This window comes from Capronia coronata, assembly GCF_000585585.1.
Source record: "Capronia coronata CBS 617.96 chromosome Unknown acBCG-supercont1.11, whole genome shotgun sequence".
Classification (NCBI taxonomy): Eukaryota; Fungi; Ascomycota; class Eurotiomycetes; order Chaetothyriales; family Herpotrichiellaceae; genus Capronia; species Capronia coronata.
Genome location: NW_006912903.1, coordinates 399901 through 422390, shown reverse-complemented (window position 1 = coordinate 422390; position 22490 = coordinate 399901). Strand labels below are relative to the sequence as shown.

At 51.3% G+C, this 22490-nt stretch overlaps 7 protein-coding genes across 7 annotated transcripts; 4 read left to right on the top strand and 3 right to left on the bottom strand.

The window, feature by feature from the left end:
• Window positions 1-6950: 6950 nt before the first annotated feature.
• Window positions 6951-10399, bottom strand: A1O1_08933 (uncharacterized protein; the record flags this gene model as incomplete). Its single annotated transcript, XM_007729790.1, has 4 exons — window positions 6951-8244; window positions 8294-10107; window positions 10158-10291; window positions 10336-10399. The coding sequence occupies 4 exons, from the start codon at window positions 10397-10399 to the stop codon at window positions 6951-6953; spliced, it is 3306 nt and encodes a 1101-aa protein (XP_007727980.1).
• A 1333-nt stretch (window positions 10400-11732) lies between these two features.
• A1O1_08932 (uncharacterized protein) lies at window positions 11733-13615 on the top strand (the record flags this gene model as incomplete). The annotated part of the gene is made up of 4 exons (XM_007729789.1): window positions 11733-12065; window positions 12223-12690; window positions 12749-13037; window positions 13092-13615. The coding sequence occupies 4 exons, from the start codon at window positions 11733-11735 to the stop codon at window positions 13613-13615; spliced, it is 1614 nt and encodes a 537-aa protein (XP_007727979.1).
• A 397-nt stretch (window positions 13616-14012) lies between these two features.
• A1O1_08931 (uncharacterized protein) lies at window positions 14013-14742 on the top strand (the record flags this gene model as incomplete). Its single annotated transcript, XM_007729788.1, has 3 exons — window positions 14013-14083; window positions 14145-14370; window positions 14437-14742. 3 exons carry the CDS (start codon window positions 14013-14015, stop codon window positions 14740-14742), a joined length of 603 nt encoding a protein of 200 aa, XP_007727978.1.
• A 201-nt stretch (window positions 14743-14943) lies between these two features.
• On the bottom strand, window positions 14944-15718 carry A1O1_08930 (uncharacterized protein; the record flags this gene model as incomplete). Its single annotated transcript, XM_007729787.1, has 3 exons — window positions 14944-15129; window positions 15190-15402; window positions 15464-15718. 3 exons carry the CDS (start codon window positions 15716-15718, stop codon window positions 14944-14946), a joined length of 654 nt encoding a protein of 217 aa, XP_007727977.1.
• Window positions 15719-16298: 580 nt separating this feature from the next.
• On the top strand, window positions 16299-16977 carry A1O1_08929 (uncharacterized protein; the record flags this gene model as incomplete). The annotated part of the gene is made up of 2 exons (XM_007729786.1): window positions 16299-16337; window positions 16489-16977. The coding sequence occupies 2 exons, from the start codon at window positions 16299-16301 to the stop codon at window positions 16975-16977; spliced, it is 528 nt and encodes a 175-aa protein (XP_007727976.1).
• A 478-nt stretch (window positions 16978-17455) lies between these two features.
• On the bottom strand, window positions 17456-19451 carry A1O1_08928 (uncharacterized protein; the record flags this gene model as incomplete). The annotated part of the gene is made up of 3 exons (XM_007729785.1): window positions 17456-18734; window positions 18828-19101; window positions 19307-19451. The coding sequence occupies 3 exons, from the start codon at window positions 19449-19451 to the stop codon at window positions 17456-17458; spliced, it is 1698 nt and encodes a 565-aa protein (XP_007727975.1).
• Window positions 19452-21403: 1952 nt separating this feature from the next.
• Window positions 21404-22293, top strand: A1O1_08927 (20S proteasome subunit beta 7; the record flags this gene model as incomplete). The annotated part of the gene is made up of 3 exons (XM_007729784.1): window positions 21404-21433; window positions 21483-21630; window positions 21683-22293. 3 exons carry the CDS (start codon window positions 21404-21406, stop codon window positions 22291-22293), a joined length of 789 nt encoding a protein of 262 aa, XP_007727974.1.
• Window positions 22294-22490: the final 197 nt, after the last annotated feature.

Genomic DNA, 22490 nt, shown 5'->3' with positions numbered 1-22490 from the left:
TTTTCTCTCGTGGCAGTGTCGAAAGTGAGTTTTGAAGAACGATTGGTTTAACAAATGCGTGCAAAGGGAACGACAGTAGTAGTTTAAGAGCGGCATTCGCATCCAACCGTGTCTTCAAATGTGGCATGACCGGGGTGGGAGTCGACGACTGGCGGCGATAGCGATGCACGTTATACTAGAGCCTGTGGGACACAACAAGTAAAATTCGACAACAGTACAAGGGTCCACTGGAGAGCCAGTGGCCAAAAGGATAGAGCATGTATGATTGGGAAAGACCGGGACAGTGCCCCCTGTCGGCCTCAAGGTGATCAGGATTCGGAGAGATGCCAAACTGTTTGCGGGAAACAAGGAAGACCAGGGCCCGCTAGACGAACCCGGAAGCTTGACGGTCTAACAGAATACCAGCACCACAGCACCATAGCTTTGTAGTAGTCGCGCTCGGTTTTGCCGACCCTCGCTGGCTCGTTGAAGAACGGTCAAGGCCAGCAGTGCCATTGGACGGATCTTAGATGCGACCTCTAGGACCCAAAACGAGTAAGCGGGGAGATCAGGAAGACGGCGGCAGATGGCATCAAACTAAGGTCGGATGGAGAAGTGATCTGACCCCAGTGTTCTGTTTCTCGCGAGAGTCGAGACGAATGTGGTATGTGTGGCTGAGGGAGGGATCTGTTCTTTCGCTAGCAATCGTTGACTCTGATGTGATTCAGCCTTCCACAGGATCGACCTCTTTTCCATGCAAGCACGAGGAAGTGTAAAACACGCACTTGATCTTGCTGGAGGCCTCGCTCTCTGTAGAAATTTAGTTGGTGGGTCGATGCAACAAGCAGTGGCTGTGTGCGTCCTCCTTCCGGAAGTTTGGGCCGGATAGAGTTTGGAAACCGCTGCACAGAGAGGCATAAGGATCTGCGAGAGGCGAGCGTCGCTTCTTTCAGGAGCTACATGCTTTCCTCCCTTCCTTGTGTGAGAAGGCGGTACCTCCCGCCAATGGGTCCCTTCAGCGTACTGTGTACGTTGGGCTCCTTCCGAAAGGGGGTCTGGTCTGCGTGTGGGTGAGGAGAGGGACAATGAACCATTGTCCGGTAGTGGAAGGTCCGCGTATGGCTCCGCTGCGCCACGGTCCCCATGTGTGGCGACAACACTGTTCGGTTCAGGGTCTCCCATATCATCCGGTGGCGGACAACTTGAAGGTGGTTCCTTGCCGGGTGTCCAATTCGCCCGAATGGTACCCGGCTTGATAGACGATGTACTCCTACAGCAAAGTCTCCACTGGTCGCGCAAGTTATGGTCACCTTCTGCCCAGGGTTGCGTAACTCGAAGACAATGGCAGATCCACATCGAAAGGCAAGTGTCGAACCTCAGCACGTGTCGAACGGGCAGGTACGAGGCCCAGGGGAACATTCCCATAATTCTGCCAATCCGCCTGGCCGCATCTGCGGAACCCGGCTGCGGCCAGCTTTCTTCCGGCAAACGATATATTGCTCGAATGCGACTGGCTCGTGGCAGGAGGCGAACGTAGATATGATGTTCTGGACTTGTTGATCTTTATACTCTCATGGTTAGGCTGTGGCGTTCACTGCCGGGATATGCAAGCCACACTACCCCTGACAGCCAGGGGGGTTCTGCACTACTCGGCTTCTGCGGCGTTCTAGATGTGATCGACCTGCGCCAACATCCATTGACATCCTGTACTGCGTTATATAGAGTATGCATCTAAAGTCGCTGGCCTGCAGTAGGTAAAGGGTCTGTCGTCATTCGCCTCTATACCATGCTTGTCTCGGGTCAGGGTCAACGTCGTACATTCTAATTCCTGGTGCCGCTGACGAAGCGATGACCGTGGAGCTAATTTTGGACTTGTTACCGCCAGTTGCCGAATAGTGCCACTACTGGCGAGCTGCTCAGCTGCAAGGTGCTCAAGCAGAGTACAGACTATGTACTGACAAGGAACGACCGGCAACGGGCGTCGAACGAGTTGCAGATCGCTTTTGAGACATGAACGTTTCAACATTCCTAGATGCGAGCTGCGACCACGATACTGGTGCAGACTCGCCATCTGGTTGGTGTGCCAGACTGTCGGTTATGGTTCTTAGTCACTGCTTCTGAAGATCAGGCATTGCTTCTCCTGAGACATTGTCGAGCCAAGCGTCGCTTTGGGGACGACAAAAGAACCGTTCGAGCGACATCCCACGCTCAGGTGTGATGAATGACGATGTGTTTCTATATTTTGTCCCAAGGCAGGCGCCTACGAGAGACAGTCAAGAAGCTCTTAGAATGTATGTGACCAGCGCAGTGGCGAATGTCTTCTATGCTGTCTCATCATCAGTCGAAGATCAACACATATGCCAGTGTTGAGAGTGGTGACACAAAGCAAGAGAGACCAGTGCCAGAGGTCAAGGTGTGAGGTGTGAGGTACAATGAGGCCTCACGCGAGCACGGTAGGATGTCCTTCTGTCGTGGCATCTTTACCGGGGTCTTATTAGTAGTATGTAGTCCACTGCAGGGTCTAGTGGCTGAACCAAGATTGTGGCTGAGCAGCTGTCGAGAAGTTCTCCGAGAAAAAGTTGCATCGTACATCGTGGGGCGCCGAGAGAAGAATGGAGGATTTGTACTCTGGGAAAGATGGAAATTGTGCGAATCCCCATGCTCAGAGGAAATGCCGTATCAGGATTAGCGTCGAATAACGGAGAAACTTTTTCCCTAAAAGGCAATTGCGTCAGAGGAGCTTGGCGCCCCGCCGGTCCTTGTTCCAACCTCACTTACTGCTGCGCTACTACTAACTCCGTACGTAGTTAGGTAGGTATTGCGCTTCAGACGCCTGGCATTAATAGTTCTATTGTGTACGAATCCTACAGCCTAGAGGCCCTGCTAGTACCTCCATCACAGCCTGCGCTTCGCTGCCTCAATGCTTGCTCCATGGCTGTCTCTTCCTTCTCTTGTCGTCGCTGTCGTCGATCTCGTAGTCGACCCAAAACGAACCCTGTCTCCATTCCCTGTGTGTCTTAGTGGCGCCACCCAAATATAGAACCTTGACCTCATCGAGCTCGAACCGAACCCCAACTCGATCACGAGTAGGTAAAGATTTGTCGACGGATTTTCAGATGGACGCGAAATGCTGGGACAGATTGCCCTACCTCGGACCGGAAGGTCCTGGTTCGCTGCCGATTGGATGTTAAGGCCTGTACGCTTTAGGAAACATCAATTTCTGTGGAGTCAAAACCATCCACGCATGTCGAATAAACCCAGTGGCTTGGACGACTGCGCTAAAGGTTCTAGACGCGTTGACGGTCTCCAAAAGTGGTTTCTTACAGAAGAGAAAATTTTTGGGCAGCTGGATCTCGGCGGCCTTCGCTGCTCGTGATTTGGAGTCTCTAAAGCCAACCCCATGTTAGAACACTATTACCACAAGAAAGACCACCCCGGGATACCACTGGGTCCAGAACTGATGATAGGGCGCCGCTGCAGAAGCCATCTTGCCGACACCGTCCGACAGGCGGTCTTATCCTGCTCACCTGGTAAATGATGAGTGTACACATTGAGGACCCTTTCGATATAATATGGCGCCTGCACACAGGAGACACGCCAGGAACAATCTTCCAGCCAGTACAACACTAGCCAATACGGCAGGAGGATCTGTCAACTGACACAAGGCCCAGAGCGGGTCGGTGCGACAGATGTCAATACCCAGTGCTGACATGTGGTTCATTTATTATCTTTGGTTTTATTGTCTTCATTATTCGTGTTGATTTGGCAGCCTGGCCAGACCATAGTGGCGATGCTGCTGAACACTAACATCCCCCAAGATGCTCCGACGCTAAGAGACGCTCTTGAGACTCGGACATGAACACGACGAGAATGCTTGGTGATCTGGGACAGCATCCATAATTCTCGGGGAGAAGTGCTCCTTGCAAGCGACGCATCGCCTCCCAGGAGACTCCCACTTGATCAGCGGCCAACCCGATCATCAGTTGATGTTGCCTGTGATGGACTCTATCGAACCTACAACCATCTACCGGGATTTTAATTGTAACGAGACGGTTCCAACTTGGAGCCGAGCATCTGAGGCGAAAAGACTTATCCAACCTCTACGCTGAAGCCTGCGCTAAGATGCACCGAGTTCTTTGTTCGCTCAGCCTCTTCTGCAGCCAGTAAATGTTGGTGACCTGCTCATGAAGCCAATCATACACGAACAGCTGGTACCAGGACCTTACGAGTGTTGGCAGATGAGATAGAAACGGGCGTCAAATGCTCCTGTGGCTACCAGGAGAACCATCTTCTGATTACACAACAAATATGACCTACTTTCTGATACACCAGCGATATGCTCGCGACGGTCTTGGGTGGGCCCTTATTGATGATGTCTTCCAACCAGCACATCGTCCCCTTTCACGATCTGAGCTGAGCCAGGGAATTCCGCAACGATCAGGATTCAGAGGCAAAGCCTGGCGATCTTATTGCTGTGACCTCGATTCTACAATCACCTCTCGAAGCGCTATGGTCAATATTGAGCAGTTAATATCACGGGGGGCCATTCTTCAGAGCACTCGTTGTCTCGATCCCCTTCTCCTTGCACTACCGAGCTATACATCTCGCTTGTGACGATGTCTTGTTGGTTCTTTTTGGTGAACCAATCATAGACCTAGGCCTCCATCTCATCTGCCATACTCCCTGGTCTTCCTCTGCAGAAGAGACCTGATCCATGTGGATCCTGCTCGAATGAAGGGCGTACGTTCCTACGTGGAGTCATGAAGACACGAACCGGCAGCTGTCGGTCTCTCGTATTCTCTTCAAACTTGAGGTAGGTATCAGCCGTGGACCGTGGTATGGGCGCTTCCGGTATGAAATTGAAAGCCCTCATGTTCATCGATGAAATAGCCAAAGCCCAGCTCCACTTGCTATTGTGTTACAATGCGTCTTGTTCCACCCCTTTCTTCCACGAGCTCAGCGATATCGGCTCCAATTCGCCTACGTGTGCGTCTCATTGCATTTCGAGTCGGCATTTCGGCGCCCCTGCATGAACCGCTATCACCCTTTCGACAACAGCGCTTCGTTCTGAAGAGTTGCAAGCTGCAATTGGCCTCCCCTTCAACACCTCGAGCTTCTATGGACAGGGCACGAGCGAGCATGCTCATCTCTTACAGCACGACTTCTGAAAGAAGATGCTGGATTGTATTAGCAAATTGCTCATTGACTACCGCCTATTCAAGTCTTGCTACAAACAAAGTCCTTTTCTACAATCCTGCAATCTTTCTTGTTATCAAAACTGGCCTCAAGAGTCAAGCCACAGAGAAATATGGAAAATCTTGTCTTGGTGACATGATCTCTCTGCTGAGGATGGCCTGACGCGCCAGTGTGCTATTTCAGACTGCTAACCACCGCCATTTTTGTCATTCTCAGATCCTATAAGCACGAGAAATCCCCGCGACCACACCGCCCTGTTTACATGGAAACACGAAGACGCCCAAAGCAAGCTGACCTGGAGCAACAGAAAACTCTCGAAAAATTTCAGTAGATAGGAACGAAGAAGCCGCACACTCAACAGATTCATACCGCAACAACAAACAATACACAGCCTATGGAGGATCATTGGAAAGACGGAACAAGCGACAAAACATGACAAATATTGCAACTTGCAAGAAATAACACTCAGGGAACAAGCGACTACACCTACAGAAGAAAATAGAAAAGAGGCAAGAAGGACAGAGGAATAATGCAATGATGTATAGCGTTATCGCTGGATGGCTGGACTGCTTAGCATACCTGTCTACCGATTCCACACGGACGAAAAACAACACCTACGAGACACAAGTGGAAGACAAAAAGGAGCGTCCAGCAGATCAAAGACGAGACAACGATATTAAGGGGGGAGAGAAAGAGAGAGACATCATCCGAGTGGCCTGTGCTCCTTGATGTGTTGTCACACACACACTCTTCCGAATCTTTGCTGAGACAGTCAAGACTCAGCTTTTCTTTCCACTACCCATCATTTTACAGTCGACCCTTACCCTTCTTCCTGGGGTTTCCTTTTCACAGGTCGACGCATGGTAGGTCAAGAAGATCTCTCTATAGGACTCGGAAAAGCCAGAGCCAGATAAATCTATCACAAGATCTATCACCTGCTTTCATCCTCCTTTCGCCATAGACTGAACATTTCATCCTCCCTCCTCCCTTGTTCTTCCCTCGGGCCTCGCAGTACATCTTTTTCGACTTCCTATTTGGTCTCTTGATGGTCCTGGCGTTCTTTGCTTTGCTTTCTCTTCTCCTTTCCTCCGTCTCTTCTCCTCTTACTAGTCGTGGTGCTCATCTCACTAATCATGGACACTTGTCAGGCCGCCGAGCGCTGTTTTCGCCTCCCAGGTCAGGATACCTCCCACAGATCTATCTCCCACAGATCTATCTCCCACAGATCTACTCTTTCAAGAGAAACATGCGACAAAAGCATCTCTGCACGTTATAGTCTCCAATCACATTTGATTCCGTAAAGAACAGACTTGCCTGCGGTACTGGAGTCCGGAGTAATAGTCACATACAATGGATTGATTAGGGCTGCAACTCGCCGACCGGCTCAAAAGCCCAATTCTGAGTACAAACCAAAGCATTAAGGTGTGCTTCTGTTTCCAAGCTTCTTGGACGACCAGGCCTGCCCGTCTTCCTCCCGGTTGCCAGATGCATGCCCTTCGATTTTTCCAATCATGCCTTTCATTCTGCACTCCTGCACAGGCCCATCACCCTTGCGCCAATGTGATGATTAATCCTATCACCCTTCTCTCCTCCAAGTCTGATGATATCCTGTCCTGTACATGGAGGACACCATGTTTCTTTTTCGTGGTCATTATCATAAACCGGCGTCACTTGCTAGGTATACAAGTCGGACGCCTGAATAATTAGTCGCTTCTCGCGGTATTACAAAGTATTGGTGCAGCAATGTCGACTTCAACCATATCTTTATAACGGCACTATCGTTCACCCAGTCCCGTTACTTTCCCAGCAAATCTTGCACCGGCACTACCTCGTTTCTGCAATTTTGTGGTGCCATCAAAGGAGGGGAACGGTGGTGCCTTGGACATGGCTGGAAGAGGGCCGAGTGTGTCGCCGTGGCCGGAATGATTCCTGGGCGCTCGAGACGTGCGTTGGTCTATGTAGAGCTGTGCGGCTGGCGATAATGGTATTGGGGGTGGCTCGATCGGGATTTCCGCTCCATTCTGTACTAATAGTTCCGCCATTGGGAATGCTTTCAGTCCAGGTGAGGGTGTAGCAGAATGAGAGGACACTGGCCGAGCAGGGTCGGCGGCCGCAAGGGCTAGAAAGACGGCGTGCGTGTTTCTCGACCGGTCGTGAGCGTTGACGTTGGCGCGCTGGGCGAGGCCTAGTAAAACCCCCTGAATATCGTGCTTCTTAATCGATGTCAGTAAGGTGTCGTCCGCTGTCCCATGTTGAGATACTGGCTCGACAAAAGCCCTCTCAACATATTTGGCGGTGATGAATTTTAGCCGCTGATCCCTCGTGGCATTAGGCCCGGGTTTGATGGACTTGTCCAACAAGGATTCCCAGACCATGTTGCTGATTCGGTTGCCGATCAGCATGAAAAGCTCGACAATATCGACCGTGAAGGAATGAACGTCCAAAGTCAGGGATCGAATCTTTGACACGTGAGTTCCCAGGGAGCGGTGGATGCCTCCACACTCAATGCACAAAATGATGCCCAGATTCAGAGAAACCCACTCAACCTTAGAAGTAGAACCACAATCGGCACAATACTTGTTCCCGTGGTCGTTGTTTCGGAGCTGATCAAGGAGTTTGGAAGGGATTTCCTCGTAGGTGTTACTGGTTGAGCGGATGTACGTGGGTCTGGAACCGACTGTTGTCCGCCGCGACACTCCGAAAGTATCAGTGCGATGTGAGTAACCGTGCGGCCCAGACTGAGATGAGCTCTTCCCGGTCAACATAGCTCCAAACTCGCGTCCATTGGGCTCTTTTCGTGGTTGCTGAGCCGTGCGAGGGCCAGTCTCGAACGCACTTTGAAGAGCGTTGTTGATGGAATTAATCCAATTATTCATCTCATCCTCGGTCGTGGCCTGGTAAACTCGCTTGTACTGAGGAGTAATCACCTCGAAACAGAAGCGTCGTTCTGCGTCTCGTGCGACCCGCACTGAAGCCATCCGCAGGTCGATAGGGTCCCGATGTAGATCCAATTTATCTTTCCAATTGCTGTACTCTGATAGTTTGCCCTGATCAAGCACGATCCAAAACCTGGAGTGGTCAGTCAGCAGCCACAAGACAGGAGGTTGGAACGACGTACTTGTGCCAGGCCTGCTTGTTGATACCCTTTGGATCTATATGTGAGCCTGGTTTGCTCAGTGCCCACAGCAACCCTTCTTTCCGGTGTTTCCCGACAGTTGATCTATCAGTCGTCAACACCGAGTTTTCATCCAGGTCACGAATACCCTTGAACTTGTTTGGCGTCGGCATTATCGAAGAGCTCCCCGGTGATGTTGACAAAATGGCGTTCGGCGGACCTTGCAATGTTGAACTACTGGTAGGGGATAGAGTCTTGACCGAACTGCGGCCGAACTGTGAGCTAGCACTGTCCGCCCTACTCAGGTCAGTGTCAGAAGTAGACCCTGTATGTCCGTTCTGAGCTGGGGTGTGGCTCGCCACGCTCGTAGAAAGGTGCACCGGCTCTGGCTCCACTGGGATAGGTCCGTTCATCTCCAAGTTTCTGCGCTTTTCCTCTCGCTCGGTCCTCTGTAGATTGTACTCTTTGTCAATCTCGGACACTTCTTTCACCAGAGCATCCAGTCGTGGCATGAGGCTATCCACCTTTTTGGCCGCTGCCAGGAACGACTTTGCCTGACCATCGGCATATTTCGTGAGCTGGGAGAGAAGCTCTTGCTCTTTGCGTCCTCCATGGAGATCTTGCATGAAAGTTGAATAGTCAAATCTCTTGAGCTCAAAATTGCGCTTTTTGGTCTGATATTTCGAATCGCTTTCTGCGCGTTTCTTGTCTTTGAGCGAATCTTGCCTCTGACCGAGATACCGACTGACGTAGGCGTAGTAGTCCCGGCTCTCGTCTTCGAAGTCCTTCTTCTTGGCCTCGGCTTGCTTGATGTCGAGGTTGTAGAGTTTGGAGATGGGTTCGATGATCTGTTTCTGCAAGAGTACACTGTTCTCTTTTTCATACTTAAGGATCCTCTGCGCAATGTTCGTGAAATAGTGGTCAAGGGCGGGCTTAAAAGCGGTGGCGTTTGAGGCCGATGCTTCTTGGAGAGCGCTCAGGAAGGCGGACATAGCTTGATTGCACTCAGCTTGCGCCTGTTGGGCGGCTTCTGCCTTCTTCAAGACCTTCTTGATTTGCACCCTCATGGTACCCGTTTTCTGCTCTAACGATTTCATCGTGGCTCTGAATAACGGCCCATCCTCAACTGCGCTGACGTCCCCTCCGGGCCGCTGACACTGGACGTCGATCACTGGGACTGGGGGTGCCACAGTTGAGGCGGTAGAACTGAAGTCTGTCGAATAGACATGTGGGGACGGCGGATTTGCATGATCAGACGGTCCCTCCGAGTCACTGACTGCAGACTGGTACGATTGAGAAGACGGCAGGCGCTGTTTTGGCGGGGGAACCATAAGATCAACATTGGGGGAAGCAAGCGGTGTCAGACTCGGCAGAGTAGCGTTATTCACCCAAAAGGAAAAGGACGCAAGAGTGTTTAGTCTGTGCGCTCTGGAGTCGTACTCGAGGAAACTGCAACAGTTGCGCCAACCACCGCCTCGGTCCTCGTAGGGCTTCGGAGGTTTCCAACGCCAATTCCATTCGTATGTCACGGAAGGGCTTCCGTTTGTTCCAAAGTCGCCAATAAATTGTACATTTGAATTCTTGTGGAGATTAGGGTCTGCATGGAATTCCCGGGTAACCAGTGTATCCAATTCTTTGCCGTTCGGGGCGTATGCAAAAGTCAGGCCATTGATGGTTGTATCGACAGCGGCAGTCGCCGTAGAGGGTGTGGCGGGTAAGGGGGCGGAATTCTGTCGACTGACGAATATGAATCGAAAGTCTAATTCATCTTCAAGATCCAGTCTTGGAAGAAATACAAGGGCTGGGGAATCAGGGTCCTGGTCCAGTGGTCAGCAAGGCTTCAAGCGCAACGTGCCAGATAACGCACTTGGATGTAAGAGATCGGTCGATAGTCTGTCGCGTCAGGTTTGCCAATAAGACGTGAGGCTGGGTACCCATTCGGTGCGACAGTGAGCAGAACTCTACCGCGACTGTTGCTGATGACAACGGAATTAATGAAGACTGGCACGGTCAGCGATTGTCGAGAAAGTTGAATAAACACATACACCTTGTTTGATCCTTTAGGTACAGGAGTGACCCTTCATCAACTCTGCTACCAATATTGCCCATGACTGTGAGCCTGGCATCCAGGCCCAAAGGTTAACATGCGCCAGGTTGAGCAGACAGTATATTGTGCAGTCTAGACTGAGGGTCGTGCGCCAGGGGAGTGTGGATGTCGATACTTAGGATGGCGATGTTGGTATGGTTGATATTGAGAGGATGATGATCAAGGTAAACGAGTTATGTGCGGGAGTCTGCCTGGACCGCCGGAGCTGAAATGACTTGTGGAGACTGTGAAGGGACAGCAATTGGCATGTTGCAAGAACCAAAAAATGACCTGCTGCACCTTCGACGTGAAACCGCGGCGGGAACGACCACAGGAGGAATGTATGAATGAGGGCGCAGTCTACTGTGTACAAGCGCGGTGAGGTGTCAGTCAGGCGATCAGTCAGCAGTTCGGTGCAGTACGGCGTTACTAATAATGTGGTTTCGCATTAGGGAGCTTCTGTAGTGCCACATTAGGACTTCCAGGTGAGATTGTGCCCAGCCGCCAAGTCCCGCCATTTTAAGCTTAATCGGAAGTTGCGCCTGATCCAAGTAGGTACAGCAGCGACAGCAGCGACAGGTACCTATTTATAACAACTCCCTCAACGGCCCACAACAAAGGGAAGACCTACGTACTTCACCGGCAGATTTGCAAGCTGGTCTCTCCTCTAGAGATACTCTCTTCCGAAGTTGTTACATATTGATCCCGTTGTCGGCACAAATCGCTGCTGTCGAGCTCACCTCGTGGCCAAAAAGACGACACCGCCGAATGAAGGGATAAATGACCCCGGGCAGTCGCCGTTTTCCGCCCCAGCTTCAATAAATACCTTGTTACTCCACCCAGAAGAGCGGGCCCGATAAGCAGGTAACATGGTACAGAATATAGCCAGGGCATGCCCGCTTCCCGGGACATCTGGCTGCCACATTCTGCCTGGACACTTGGATTAGCCTAGCCGACGCTTCCATAGTGCCTGCAGCTTCTGGAAACGGAACGGCTTTGGTCTGTCATCATCGACCGTTAGCAAGGTAGCTATGCGTTCAATGCAACCTCGTTACCACCATTGTGGCAAAGATCAGCTGTTCAATGGTGAGGAAGTCCACGAGCTCTTATGGAGGCCAATGAGGGGCTTTAATGCGACATATGGCGAGAGGTCAGCCCCGCCTCACCGAGTCACCCGTTACGTGGATGGTAAGTACATGCTTCACCAGGTTGGTTGTACCTGACGTACCTGCGTGCGACATTCAATGCAGTAGAGCTTCGACTAGCTCCAGGTTCAGAATACTTTATACATGATGCTCCCCTCACTTGCTCGGTTTGGAGCTTCTAAACTGTGTTGCTGAATTTCTAGCTGTCAACATGAAGTTCTTTGGAACCATCGTCACTTCTCTTACAGCCTTTACAGGCTTTGTAGCAGCACAAGTCGGTCCATTGGATGACAATGGTCGACCCACGAATTATACAGCATACTACTTTGATCAACTCATCGACCACTTTCAAGACAGCCCTCGTTATGCGCCTAACACGAATGCTACTTTTACACAGAGGTACTATTTCGACAACACTTACTACAAACCTGGCGGCCCGGTGTTTCTCTACATTAGCGGTGAGACATCAGGACCGTCACGGTTCTCCAACCTTCAGACCGGCATCATTCAAATCCTCATGAATGCGACTGGTGGTCTAGGCGTTGTAAGTCACTCTCTCTTTTGAAAGAACGTGCACAAGCGCACAGCTGGCCGTGTTTGCTCCTGTCTATGACGCCCGCACGAACATCAGCTTTCGCCAATATGGCGACTACAATGAATCCAAGACATGGTTTTTCGAGTCATTGGCTGACGTCCGTCAGATTCTGGAGAACAGATACTATGGCGAAAGCTATCCGTTCGAGAATAGCACCACCGACAACCTTCGATTCTTGACAACGGAACAGACGATAGCGGACAACGCCTACTTTGCTGAACATGCCACTTTCCCCAATGTTACTGGCGGTGACAATCTTACCGCGCCAGGACATCCTTGGATCCTATATGGTGGTAGTCTAGCAGGTGCACAGACTGCTTTCTCGCTCGTCGAATACTCAGGCCATCTCTGGGGCGGCATTGCTTCATCAGGTGTTATTCATGCGGTCCTTGGCTACCCTGAATGGTACAATCCAATACAAAAAAATGGACCACAGGATTGCATCACGCGAATCAACAAGATCATTGATAAGATGGATTACCTCATCCAGAATAACGAGACAACAGCGATTCAGCAGTTGAAGGACATCTTCGGGCTCGGTGGCTTGGAGGACCTCAGAGATTTCGCAATGACGGTTAGTACGAGTCTTTCCAGCTGAAATTTGACCCATTCTAATCCATTCAAATCCACAGATCGCTTTCCCGCTCGGTGGGCCAATGAATTACCCAACGAATACCTGGCAGGAGCTGTCCTGGAACGAAGCCTCCGACGCTCCAGACTTCTTCGCATTTTGCAACAATATCACAGATATGAATGCACCAGCCAACATCACCGCAGTTGATATGCAGCTGGCCAACTACACCAACGGATCGGCATGGACAGGCCTCGGAGCGTATGCCAACTACGTAAAAGAAGTCATTGTCTCGACCTGCCCCAGCGAAGACTTGATCGGCACCACTTCTTGCTTCTCTACTCAAAACCGTGAGTGCGATTGCAAAGCCTTGATTATATTAATGCTGATCTAAACAAATCCAGAGACATTCTACGCCATAACGGACAACTCGGCTTCTCGTTCGTACCTGTACAGTACTTGCACGGAGCAGGGCGCCTATCAGCTTCCACAGCCCTACGGAACTCCTTCGCTCCTGTCGCGGGTCATCGGTCTAGACTATACGCAACAATGGTGCACCTGGGCTTTTCCTCCTGGCCCTCTCTCACCACAAGCGGTACCAGCTCCAGATGGGCCAAATCTGACATGGTACAATCAGTACGGTGACTTCAACATTTCGGCGCCGCGACTGGCGTTGATCGATGGTGGAAGCGATGTCTGGCGAGACGTTTGCTACCATGGACACAATGCCAGCGAGCGATATGGTGAGTATCAAATGCTAATCACCGGTGGTGGTCATCACTGGGACTCTACTGGAATCCTCAACATCAGCGCGGAGCCTGATTTCATCAAGGCGGCGCATCAATGGGAGATTCGGCAGGTTCAGACATGGATGAACGAGTGGGATGAGACGCACGGTAGCAGAAAGACTAAGAGGGATGAGTTGTAGGAGAAGATGCCAAAAAGGACAACATAAAACAGATACATGCTCATAATGTGCTCACACGTCGTCGTACGCAGCAGTACGTAGGTAGGTCAGGTAGGTAATGAGATGTTCTGTAGAACACAAGGCTGCAAGGCTGCGGCAGCAGGGGTGTCCATCTGCTCGCCCGTAGAAATGCATCATTGTGCCAAGCCGAATTTTCCATTAATCGGCTGTGACTTGACAGAGCCGCATGATTTCAACACGGCAGTTTGCGACCAAAGGCTTCATTCTACCATACCTGTGCCAAGCACGAGGAGGATGACCGGGTCGGAGAAAGTTCGAACTTGCAGGGTGTCACGGCTGTGAGAGGGAAGATCTCCGCATCTTCAACACGTCGAACAGCGACCTGCGACCAGAAAACATGGCCGCCAAAGGAACGCAACTGGCGTCGAAAACCAAAGATGCTACCAACGCGGGCACCCCGAATCAAACGTGAGTTGTACATCCTCTGTGTAGCTCTTGAACTGTTGTGGCTTCTAACACTTCTTGCCAGTCTGTACCTCAAGAACCTGAACGAGAAGGTCAACAAGAACGAGCTCAAACGGGCATTGTATATGCTCTTCTCCACCTACGGCCCAGTCCTAGACATCGTCACGACCCGAGTCGGGACCAAAGGCCAGAACATGCGCGGCCAGGCACACATTGTCTACCGCGACATCCAAACCAGTACTCAAGCGATGCGTGCGCTGCAAGGGTTCGATCTATTCGGCAAGGAGATGGTACGTTAGAATACTTCAATGTTACAGCAAATATGGGTGTCGTTGTTGACCGCTTTGGCTGTGCAGGTGATAGTGTATGGCAAAGGACAGTCGCAAATCATTCCGAAACTACGGGGTACCTTTGAACCTCCTCCTACTGCTGCAGTCTCCATGCCCGAGACCACAGAATTACAGAAATCAATATTCAATGCGCCACCTTCAGCAAATTCTAGTCACACTGTTGAGAATGGTCTAAACCCCGCGGAGAGGACAGATGGCGCGCCACACGGAACGAAAAGGACTCGAGACGAAGAGGAAGAGGAGGAAGAAAATGAAGTATCGATGGATGAAGACGAGGACGATGCCCCCATGGAGGAGGACGAGGATGACTGAGGCATGGGCTCTATCTAAGTGTCCGGGTCCCAGATTGCATCGGATGCGAGCGATCAATGCGCGTTCGCCGTAGTCTGTGAGAGACACGCGCCAACGAGCTCTTGCTGGACAAGGTTGTCGGATTGGATGAAGTTGTTGGCTGCATTTTCTGACATCGCTGGCCCATACATCCAACCCTTCGAGAATCTTGAAACTCGCTTTTCACGACCCGTCCGTCTCGAAAAGCTTACTCGGAATGTGCAGGCCGACGGAAGATCCAATCAGACCCAACCAAAGTATGAGATACCTTTCCGGAGTCAAGGACTTGTCTGTGCAGAGCGCCGAAAGAGCTTCATGGGTATTACACGGATGAACGAAGAAAGCTGGGTGATCTGATACTGGATGATGCTGGGACAAAAAGAGGGAGAGTCAGCAATCCATGGAGCGTTCAGACATGAGTCGACTCACCGCCATACTGATCCCTCCCATCACTCCCACACTTCGCAGTGACTGCTGGAATGCCAATGGCACCAAAATCCTATATACTTGGTCGAGACTGAACACTTTCCCGTCCACAATTGGTGGGCATGAGAACCAAAGGACAGGAACACAGTATGTCGGGGACAGAGTTATGGAGAAGTCGATCGTGAGGGCACCGAAATCATCCCTGCCACGAACAAGCTGAGCAAAGGCGGTTAGCATATAAAGTCCAATAACCGAATTAGAGACTGAAGTCTCATACCGTGTCATGGCATGCCTCTTCGATAGGGTCCATGTTCTCTTCATCGCCATCTTCCTCCTTCGGATTACCGTTGCAGACTTCTCGGTCACCGTCATTGACCCTTCGCCTCTGTTTGATCACAAGTTCATCACCAGACCACCTGATACTCGTCCAGTCTGTACCGTCTAGTCGATCCAGACTGCGCATCTCCAAAGCCCTGCATGCTTTGACGAATTCGGACTCGGTTATACTCGGAAATGCATCCAGTGTCGCCATTGGTGGCCTGAAGGCTGGCGTGGTGTCATTATTCCAGACCTTTCCAGATCTTTCAATTGTAGTACTCAAGAGGTGTCGAATCTAAGGCCCACGGCCATTCCTGTAACGTAGGGCAGCTGTAACTGATACAGATATCGAAGCCTCGTACAGTGGAAAGTACCTTTAGTAGTTCAAGTTGGCAGCTATAACCCCGAACGGATTGATGCCTGGAACAATATGCTAGTCATGCCGCTTTAATGTGCGAAGCTTAGCCGATGTCATTTCGCCAATTGGAATGCGAGGAACGACTTCTCCAAATGGACTACTACCCTACCGCGCACCCCTCACTCATACCACCTACCGCCAATAGGCGGCATTTCTACCGTTGACATATTTCTACCGTGGTTCTACCGTAGAGTATATACATCCACGTCGTACCTTAGTAGTAGTACCTGGTACCCTGCTCCTTCATTTGAAGACTCTATACAAACACCTTTCCCCGAGTTTGTCCTACACGCCGTCGATTATCACAAATAAAGCCACACGCCCCGACCAGCATAGATTCAGGCCGAGACTGAGAGAAACCAGGGTCGCACAAGAAATGGCCTCATCAACAACCCTGCGCGAAGCGCCCCGAGATGTATGCAGTACCATGAATGATGTTGAGAACTTCTACATCTACCCTAATCCCCAGTACTTGACCTGTTACACGGGTGGCCTTTTCCTCCCTCGTGCGTCCATTTATTCAGTAGTTTCACATACTTACAGCTGTGTTTCCCCTTGTGTTCCAGCTTTCCGAGATCGCCAAACAAGAAGAAGCCCTAATGCTCCCTCATTTTACCGCCGACGACGCCCTCGAAATCGGCCTCGCGATCCGCAACCGACTACGGACCCTATCACAACTCTCGGCAGTTGTCAACATCACCCTCGCCAACAGCAACAACCTCCTGTTCCACGCGGTGTCGCGGCCCGGCATCCAGCCGGATAACGACATCTGGGTCGCGCGCAAACGCAAGACGGTGCAGCGATGGGGAGTGAGTTCGTGGTTCATGCACAACAAAATGCAAGGTGATGAGGCGGCCTTTAAGACGAGATATGCGCTTGGGGAGACGGCGGGCGAGTATGCGATCCATGGTGGAGGGATGCCGGTGAGGGTGAAGGGCGTAGAGGGCATTGTGGGAGTCATTGTCGTCAGTGGGCTGAAGTCATGGGAGGATCATCAGGTCATTGTGGATGCGTTGGAGGAGTTTCTTGAAAAAGATGGTCAAAAGCCAGAATAGTCGATGGTGGCGTCGTAGTAATTGATTGGTGGTGGTGAAGTTGTTGGATTGGGGATGGAATGGAATGGAATGTATATATTATTGCGCTGGGCAAGGTATATATCGACCTTTAGTGCAGGGATGGTGTGCACATGCAATAATACGGGTTGAACAGCCCGATTTGTCTCGCTGTCCATATGGCTATATGTCTACCTACATGTCTAAACAGATTGACATATATGATTGGTGTTGGCGGTCATCAAAATATGCTAGAACTCCTTTTTTCTCATATCAGGTCGTAACATGGTCTCCAGCACACGATCATAGCATGGCATGATCGTCATATGCGGCGGGCGATGGTGAAGCCTGCGCATATATGGGCGCGGTTTGCCAGTTGAAGGCTCCCGACAAGGACGAGGTATTGCTGAATCATGCTTGTCCCGGTAACCTCGGTTGGCTGGATGCTGCGCGCCCGTATACCGAGCAATGCATGGACGAATCATTCTGCAGCGCTCCACCGATCAGGACTGCGACTCCGAAGCCTCTCACTTTGAGAGGTGACCTCTAGAGCAGTGTTCGCAAAGGAGTCCTTCCCAACAGCACCAGCACCGGCTCCATGACTCTTGGGATCTCCTTCCAGAGTGCTGGAGCCGGAGCCGGAGTTCAAGCTGTCCGAGTCAGCCAGACTATGCAGTTCGAGCTCTTCCTCCTCGTCACGCTGTCGTTGCCGGTGATTGTGGCCGTGTCCACTAGGCAACTCATCCACCTTGGATGTGTCTTCATGCTGATGCAGCTTCATGTTGACAAACAAGGCGTACAGACCAAAGTCATACGCCAAACGGCAGATGCCCGCGACCACGAAAGCGATCCAGAACCGTTCATTCGCAGCAAGAACGCCGGTCACGGAAGGCCCCGCCATGGCAGCCAGGGTCCTCAACATGCTTGTGATGCCCATGACAGCTGTTCGCTCGTCCGGCTTGACCACAGCCGCAATGAATGCCGCTCGGGGCGCTTGGTCCATATTGTTCAAGCCCGCGCGTAACAGTAGCAGTCCGGCCGTCATCCAGAGTCGAGGCGCGAACGGGAAGACCAGAACTGCCGAAGACGACGGCACGTGCGTGAACACCATGGTGTTGATCAGTCCGATCTTGCGGGCCAGTGGTCCTGCAAAGACGGCCCCGACCGCGCCAAGAAGGTAGCTGGCCGACAAGATGTCGCCGAGGGTCGATTTGGCAGGTGTGAATTTGGTATCCATGTAGTAGGTGGTCCAGGTGTAGGGAACCATCCCATCCGCCAGCGAGTCCACAGATAGCAGAAACCACAGCTTGTACATGATTGAGCGAGTGGGTGCAGATATCTCGGCGAACCGCGTGCTGAACCAGAGTCCGATCTTTGAGATCCAGGTGCCCGGGGACGAAGGCGCGGTTGTGAGGCCGTCGACATCCGGCTGTTGCTCGTGGTCATGCTCCCCGAGGTCCACATTGGAATGATCATGCTCGTCCTGTGGCACCTGTGAGTAAGTTTCCGCCGTGGTTTGCAGCTCACAAGCGTCAGTCAGGGCGAGGACCAGGAGGGCATTGACGAGTCCCATGGCCGTATAGACCCAAAACAGAGCATGATATGCATCAACGGCTGTCCAGCCATCGCGGGACTGGAGCGAATGAACGATCCTACCCGAGGCCTCGCTTCCAATGCTCGAACCCAGCGTTGACGTCGTGACGTACCATGACAGGACATCAGCTCTGGTGGAAGGCGTGGTGAGCTGCGACAGGACAGACCTAGGAAACAGGAGAAAAGAGCAAACACGATTAGTCGTTCCATTCTCTTAGTCAAGCTTGAGGCCAGACACCGAGGGAGTCCAGGACACTTACTCCTCCACGCTTCGAAAAGGCCCAAAATCCGATCCCGTCACGCTGATGACACCCACCACTGCCGCGAGAAGCAGGATCCAGAAATTCTCAAACAGGGCGAAGATGATGCCACTGAACACCATCAAGAATGATCCACCCATTAGGACTTTTCGGCGCCCGACTCGGTCAGCAATCAGCGTGAGGAAGGTGCCCAGGAATACATCGCCCAGCAGCGTCAAGGTCATGAATGCACCGATCCGATGATCCGAGTATCCGAGCGCTGAGAAGAATATGGCTATCCTCGTGAACGTAGGTTAGACAATGTGGTCTCATCTTCGAGGCAGCAGTGGTAGATGTGTATGTTCCTTATTGCTTTCGGCAAGAAGCAACCGTAGATAGATCCATTCTTGAGCGAGAACTTGGCACAGTTGCGTAGTATGCTCGCAACAGTATAGTCGGGGGCATCATGCAATAATCAGATATATGATGGATGTACGTACCCATGATCAGTGAATTGGTGCCATATGCGAACATCCGCAACGTCCGCGTCAACACAATCAGATATGCATCCCGGCCGGTTTCGTGGATCGACCTGAGGCCGAATTCATGATAGAACCATTTCAACGGCCGTACGAGAGCAGACATTGGATAGACCACCCTCGCGTGAATGGAGGAGGGGGAGATGCTTCCCTACTTCATTCAGGTGGTAAGATACCAAGCAGAAGGAAGACATCGCATCGTCTTAGAAACAAGCTGCGTATGACTCGTCACCGCCATAGGGCCTCCCGCAAAAGGGAAGACTTGATTGAGGAGACTTGCAATTGCGAATTCGCGGAGAACTGCGAAAGGTTGCGCTCGTCGAATGGCCCGATATCGGGTAACGGTAACGCCATCGGGGTTCATTTGCAGATACCAGACTTATTTCCTGTTTGCGGTGGGATGAAAAAGAAGACACCGCATTTATTTGATGAAGGATCCTGATCTGTCTATCTTCCACTGCCGTCTTCAGATCTGAGCCTCGCCATCTCACATGAGCCTTATTTAACCTCCAGGTAAGTCGTTCTTGACCTGCCACTGTGTCTTGTGAAGGTGTCATACCTTGAGCACAGCTGTCGAGTCTTATTAGCAGTTGCTCATCTTCCGAATACTTCGAAGGGTCCAGTTCTTCACCCTCGCAGGGAATAGTGGCCTGGGACAGCTCTCCTGCCTTGAAAAACGCTGTGCGGAGGGTCAAGAGACAAGCATCTTCGAGAGAGTTCAACTCTTCTCACTGCTGGAGTAGATCAACAAGATACATCTGGCTATACAGTACAGTGAACATCTACCAGTCTCATGGGCCGCCAGGCATGATCTCGGCGAAGCTCGTGGCATTTACATTGCAATGCAACAATGCACTTCTACACAGGGTCTAGTCGAGATGTGGCAGTATAATGGAATGCCGCCTCAGGCTACGAAACCTCTCTCGTCAGACAGGGCCACCTTTGACTACTTGAGTAAGGTATGTACGATTAGCAGAATTCACTGGCAGCGAGGAGTCTCTGTCACGTCGCACAACATCAAACTTGAGGCTTATATCAACTTTCGTGGCAGCCCATCTTCATCTCTACATCTCATCATGTCTACCATCCATTCCCTGCCATGCACAATTCAAACTGATGCAGCGCTTTCTCTTCTTACCTGTCTCCGGTTGCGCGGAACGGGCAAATAAAGACTGGCTAACTGGCCGACTCGAAGTGGGTTCAACTTGAATCCCACCATCGCAAGCAGGCCGATCACGCTTGAAACAGGAAAAAGAGACAGCTATCTTATGGCAATCATAGATTGGACGTCCTACTTCTCGTCCTCCTCATCTCCATAATCAACCGCACCATCGACCGTTTACTTTTTAGATCGATCAGCCGGTAACCAAAAACCCCCTCTTCTACTTTCCTATAACCTCGAAAAAGATAATCGTCAACGTTATGTAAGGTATGCCTTCCCACGATACAAGTTTCGCAGGTCGCCTCTTACAGGGGTATGACGAAACCAATCTGCCCAGCTTGCAACTCGTTAATGTCAACCAGCGAGCTGTCAGCTTTGGAAGAAAGGCCGCTCGTCGAAACCAGAATCGCAGTTGCCGGAGGGTCTCCTGAAAGCGAGTATAATGTCATGATCCTGCTCACAGGAGAGATCACTCATTCGTCCTGGTCTTTATAGGGGTCGGCGCCATTGGTAGTTAGTGCTGGAATGCCTTTCGGCCTGCGCGAGTATGTCAGCTCCTGGATGACCTTTGTATCTAGGCTGCTGTGGTCGGTATGTTCGAGCTGGTGAACAGGTCGAGGTTGACATCAACGACGTAACCTCCTAGTAGGAGGTAGAATGGTAGCTTGTGGTCTACAGCCTTGACAGTGAGTTATTATGACCTGGAGAGATATTGTAACTACATCAAGTGCTTAAGTGATCCTCCGTAAATGTGCAGGGCAACATGATTGGCCAAGCTCAATCAAGGCTTCACCTCTTTGACGCGGCGTCTTGACCGTGTCTCAAGCTCAACTTGACGGACGGAACAACTCTCACTCACCAATTACTCTCGATCCTCTCACCAGAATATTCCCAAGATGAACCACTACCCTGAAGCCTGGGGTCGGGTAAGTGATTCGGGCGCATCAGACAGAACAATGGCTAACCCCAACGCAGCCCAGAGACGACGTCTACGGGCCTTACGACAATTCCTACCTCCAGACATCTGCGCCCACGACACACACACAATCTCCGGCCGTTACAGGGACATCGGTGCTGGGAGTCAAGTTTAAAGATGGAGTTGTCATCGCTGCAGACAATCTAGGTATGTTCAGCCCATACCGGTTGATCCTCTCCTGTACTAACGGCTCAATCAGCTTCATACGGATCACTGGCACGATTTACCGATGTCAGGCGTCTACGGACATTCCCCCCAAACACTGTCATCGGCTTCGGTGGCGATGTCTCAGATATGCAATACCTGGACCGACTTCTAATGTCACTGGATATTCGCGAAAACTATCTCTCTGCTCACGGACACACCCTCAATGCCAAAAATCTGCATACATACCTGTCGAAGGTCCTGTACAAGAGAAGAAGCGATTTCAATCCGTTATGGAACATGCTGTTGGTGGCTGGTATGGACGATGACGACAAGCCATTCCTGGCGAGCGCCGACTTATTGGGAACCACCTTCTCGAGCCCTACGCTAGCGACAGGGTTTGGAGCGCATCTGGCACAGCCTCTCCTACGGAAGTTGATGCCTCATGACGAAGACAGTGTGAAGGATGTGACTAAAGAGCAGGCCGTCGAGGCCGTCAAGGCATGCATGAAAGTCCTCTTCTACCGAGATGCCCGAAGTTTGGACAAGTACAGTATCGCTGTGGTGACCAAAGACGGAGTCGAGGTCAAGGAAGACGAAAAGCTGGAGAATCAGAGCTGGGCATTTGCTGATCAAATTCGAGGCTATGGGACACAGGTCAATTAGACAGAATGGCATGGCGTGGTATGGTATGACATATTCTCTACACGCATGGAGTTAGGGCAACAGGGTCCTGCTGTAGGCGTTTGAATGCCAAATCGATGAGATTGAACACGCACAATCATTCCTGGTTGTGAATAAGACCGACTGCTACGATGTACATCTCTTCTTAACACACAATGGCATTGGTAAGACGGTGAAAC